Raw genomic sequence first — 4,675 nt, 5'->3', positions numbered from 1 at the left:
GTAGGCAAAGCTAGAGTTGGACCCTCCTGACTCCTGAATCTGACACAAACAGATGCTTACAAGACACACACGCACACGCCGCTAAAGACTAACACACACACCTACATGCACACACTCGACACAAAAATCCACAAACAAGTGTGTTACCTAAGCCTGCAGCAGGAGAAGAGGGCGGGGAAGAGACACGACAAGACGGATAAGGGAAAGGATGGGGAGGCAGGGTGGGTGGACGACGAGGTGGGGCGTGTGTGTGTGTATGTGTGTGTGTGTATGGTATGATAGGGGCCAAGATTTCAACATATAGTAAACACACAGACACACACACACGCGGACACAATCAACCACCAACATTTCAGTTTTTTCCTCTCCTCTTTTTTTATTTTCCCAATCTCTCTCCTTCCAGTCCTTTTTCCCTCTGGGAATGATGGGAGATGCAGCTGGATATAACGCCCCTCTGCCACCCCCCACACACACTCGCTCTCTCCTATCTCTCCTCTCTCACTGTCTGGCACTGAGTGGAAGTAAACAGAGGAGGAGATCGCATTTGGTTCCTGAACTGTTTCAGGGCTCGGTGCAACCACCACACACACACTTTTGATTTCTCTCTCACACATATGGACAAAAATACACACAGAGAGAGCAAAAGGGATCTTGGCAGTACAGAAGCCTAAAAGTCGTTGACCGAACTCACATCAGCTGCCTTTGACTGCGCAGCGTTTGAAGAAGAGAAGAAGAGCAAGAGGTGATAGAGAGGAAAGAAAGAAGAGTGTAAAGAAGATCAAAGGAGTGCATCGCTTTGGGTTTGTTTGAGTCTTCCTATTCAGTCCACGGTTGAAAATGGAGAACACGTGAGGGAAAGAGGACCGTCGGTAAACTTGGGGCAAAAATGCTGCTGGGTAAAGTTTGTGGATATTTCTAGAGGGATTTCATTTTTTTGCCCTTGAACTTTGAGGAAGGAACGCACAGGGTTGTCGGAGGACTGCGAAGAGGAAGAAGGTGAGAACCCAGTCAATGATTTTCAAGCAGGAAATGAGTTGCCTATTTAGCTCTTTCAAAACTAAACAAAATAGAGCTGTCACTTGCTTTTTTGCATTTTTTTTATCTTTGAGAAGAAAAAGTCGCCTTAGACTGATTCTCTCAGCTGATTATCAAATAGAATAGAATAGAATAGAATAGAATAGAATAGCCCTTTATTGTCATTGTTTATGTACAACAAAATTGTGAGTATTCCACACCAGTTGTGCCGGAATAAAATATTAAATAGTAAGACAGCATGAGTAAATAACAAACATGAGAGTTATATAGAAACAGGAGGAATAAAGGAGGAAGACACACAATAAAAGAACAGGTTGCTAAGTGTTTGGAAGTATTGCAATGGACTTGGTGTGAGTAGAGTCGGTGTGTGAGCAGCCTGAGTGATGATTAGGATAGGATATTGTTTGTTAACAGTGGCGATGGCCCAGGGAAAGATGCTGTTTGTGAGTCTGCAGGTGTGGAACCTGATTGACCTGAGGCGACGTCCGGAGTGGCAGCGGGTCAAACAGGTGGTGAGCGGGGTGCAAGGGGTCACCTGTGAAGGCCCTGGTGTTACTGAGACAGGAGGAGCTGGTGATGGGCTCAAGGGATGGCAGAGGGCAGCCAATTATTTCTTTTTTGGGGGGGGGGGCGGTAGTGTTAATTACCCTTTGTGTAGCCTTCCTGTTGTCAATAGTGGCCCCTGCATATCAAACACCCAGGCAGTAGGAGAGCGCAGCGAGTGTGTATCACATCGCATTTTATGACAAAAGTCTCCGATAGTGATCCTAAATGACCTATTTAAAAATGTACTCTGCCCTCTTTTCATTATTGATTTCATAAATGTGTCAGATCAATAGATAACTCATGTGTTTTAACAGGAACATGCTTTGAGATACTTCTGGGAATTTTTTTTAGACTGTGGGGATTTTTTGGTTTGCTTTTCTCAATAAAACTACTTCTACCTTGTTTGATGTCTGTGCTGTTTCTCTCTTGTTAACACTCTTCCACCTGGTTCCCTCCTGTTCAAAGCCTGTAGGTGGGACATTGGAGGAAAGGCTTCTCCAGGAAACATGGCAGCCACCAACTCTATCTCTTGCCCCTTTTTTCTCTCCTTCCTCTTTTTATTCTTGGTTATCCGGCCAGCCGTCACCCAGGGTCCATCAGTCACAGCCGTGGGAGTAACTGAGGATTCACCTACCACGCTGACTAACCAGACAACTACCAGCTATACAGAGACCACCCAAAACACTCCTCCTGAGACAGGGCTTTCCACTCCCAACAGTGGTGGAGATGCAGATGATGAGGATCTCCCTCCTACTGGTGGAACACGCTGCCAGGGTTACTATGATGTCATGGGCCAGTGGGACCCACCTTTCAACTGTAACGCCGGTGTCTTCCTGTACTGCTGCGGTACCTGCTTCTACCGTTTCTGCTGCCAGTTCCGTCAGCAACGCTTGGACCAGAGCATCTGCTCCAACTATGACACTCCCATCTGGGCGAACACTGGAAAACCAGTTGCCACCATTACTGAGGGACAGGGAGACCTAGACCGGGACCGCACGCAACTTATCGTGTACATCATCTGTGGGGTGGTGGCCATCATGGTGCTGGTGGGCATCTTTACAAAACTGGGCCTGGAGAAGAGCCGGGGGGGAAGCGGAGGCGGAGTAGGAGGGGCAGCACAGGCCGACCTCAACTCCAGGTGAGGAAGTGTGTGTGTGTGTGTGTGTGTGTGTGTGTGTGTGTGTGAGAGAGATGCACGACTTCTTCCAAATTTTTAGAAAATGCTTATTTATCCCCTGATTAAAAAGATATGCTTATTCTTTATGGGTGGGTCTTTTTTTCTTGTTATATACGAATATGGATTGTTTGTTGTATTGGAGTTAGCCTCACCACAGACACAGGAGAGGTACTCCTCTCCTTTGGCACTCTGTGTACACCAACAGTTTAATAACCAAGCAGTAGTCATGAGGGAAAAGGAGGAGGAAGGTTATTTGTGAGGCTTCATTTTTCCATCTTACAGAGGTTATTGTTAGATTGCTAATAAATGAAGATAATATTCTCAGCTCTTGTACTTTATACCTAAAAATCATCTCAAAACACAGATATGTGCAAAAAACATTCTGAAATACACAACAGAGATTAAAGTCAGGGGTTAACAAATGCACATTTAATTTAAATGTACATTTGAGCCGGTCACTTCCTCAGACAAATGACACAAACATCATGATGTCAGACACAAAACTAGCAACTTTTTGCACTCTGGCTCTCATGTATAGAACCAGATGTGAGTGTGAATTTAATGCTGCTTATGTGTGGGTTCACCCTGACTTGCCTTAGCATATTGAGCAGAAAACTCAAAGTAGACTAAATGGAGATTTGTATTTATTTAACTAGCAGATTGCCTGCTTGGAATTAACAAAGTCAGACTTTTGAATTGGCTACTGGAGGCTTTCTAATGTATGAATGTGCTCAAATTAATTTTCAAACCTTGGCAAACATGAATGCTAAATACATAATATTAAGTTGTCCACCATTTTGGACATGTGATAGTCATGGCAGCAACATAGGGTCAAGTGAATAAGGTCCTAGTCACACGAGCCTTTGAGACTGGTCTGTGTTCCCCTGGCAATTACTGGCCTCCAGGCAAAATTATTGTTCTCCCCAACCTATTGGCTGCAGTTGCTTTGGTTACTATCAAATTGTTATGGTCACCTGTACTTTGCATGGAACATGTCTGCAAACACTTGCCAGGTACCCTTCAAGCAGCATGAAACTATGAGTGCAACACAAACCTGCCTTTAAAGTAAAAATTGGGATATCTATTAGTATAATACCCTTTTGCCACTTTCCCTACAGACAGCCAGAAACTTCTATGAACTCAACCACTGGTTATATAATGTCCAATATGGTGGACATGACTCGAGCAATGTGTGCATCACATGATGCGCAAAATCGCTATACTAGGCTAGTTTGAGTTCTAGCTACAAGTCGCACTGCTGAAGAAAGTCCAAACTGAGTCTGACTTATTTATTATCAACAGTAATATTAGCTATTTGGCAGTTTATTGGTATCGGTATTTATAATGTTATGATGAAAAATGAAAATTTAACAGTAAAGAGATGGAGAAATGCCCTCCAATTACAAACTTGGGTAAGTTTGTCCACCAGAGGGCACTTCACAGCTTCCCCACAAGGACCAGAACCAGCTGAGCTGAGCAGAGTCAGGCAGAGAATTAAAAGAGAGTAAGAGAGTAAATAAATAGAACAAACACACTGAAGAAATGTTAGGAAAATGCGTTTATGTTTTAAAAAAACGTAACTGAATACTGTATTTTTAAATCACCAAATATTTTTCCTCAAACATCCAACAGACGATGTAGCTTTAACGTGAAGTTGAGTTTTATGAGTGCAAATTAGAAGAAATTCAGTAAAACTTGATCTTCTCAGTCCAAACATCAGGCACATTATTGACATGTCTGAAAAGTTATAATGAGTATGGCATTTCCCGGGAAATTTCTGCACATGAATGAAGATGACTTGTAAATATTACCAAAGTGTAATAGCATAAGCTAACATCAACAAAAGTTCCCAAAGAACATTTTAACATTCGTTAACTGATCAGTTTTGAATCTACTGAATCTACTTAATGACCCATC

At 43.1% G+C, this 4,675-nt stretch overlaps 1 protein-coding gene across 1 annotated transcript; it reads left to right on the top strand.

Annotated features, from left to right (window-relative positions):
* The first annotated feature begins 408 nt into the window (after positions 1–408).
* On the top strand, positions 409–2,723 carry shisa8b (shisa family member 8b). The gene is made up of 2 exons (XM_039616254.1): positions 409–996; positions 2,047–2,723. The coding sequence occupies exon 2, from the start codon at positions 2,088–2,090 to the stop codon at positions 2,721–2,723; it is 636 nt and encodes a 211-aa protein (XP_039472188.1). The 5' UTR covers positions 409–996; positions 2,047–2,087.
* The last annotated feature ends 1,952 nt before the right edge of the window (positions 2,724–4,675 follow it).

This window comes from Oreochromis aureus, linkage group 8 (assembly GCF_013358895.1).
Source record: "Oreochromis aureus strain Israel breed Guangdong linkage group 8, ZZ_aureus, whole genome shotgun sequence".
Lineage (NCBI taxonomy): Eukaryota > Metazoa > Chordata > Actinopteri > Cichliformes > Cichlidae > Oreochromis > Oreochromis aureus.
Note: the sequence above shows the minus strand (reverse complement) of the source record. Positions and strands in the feature narration are given on the sequence as shown.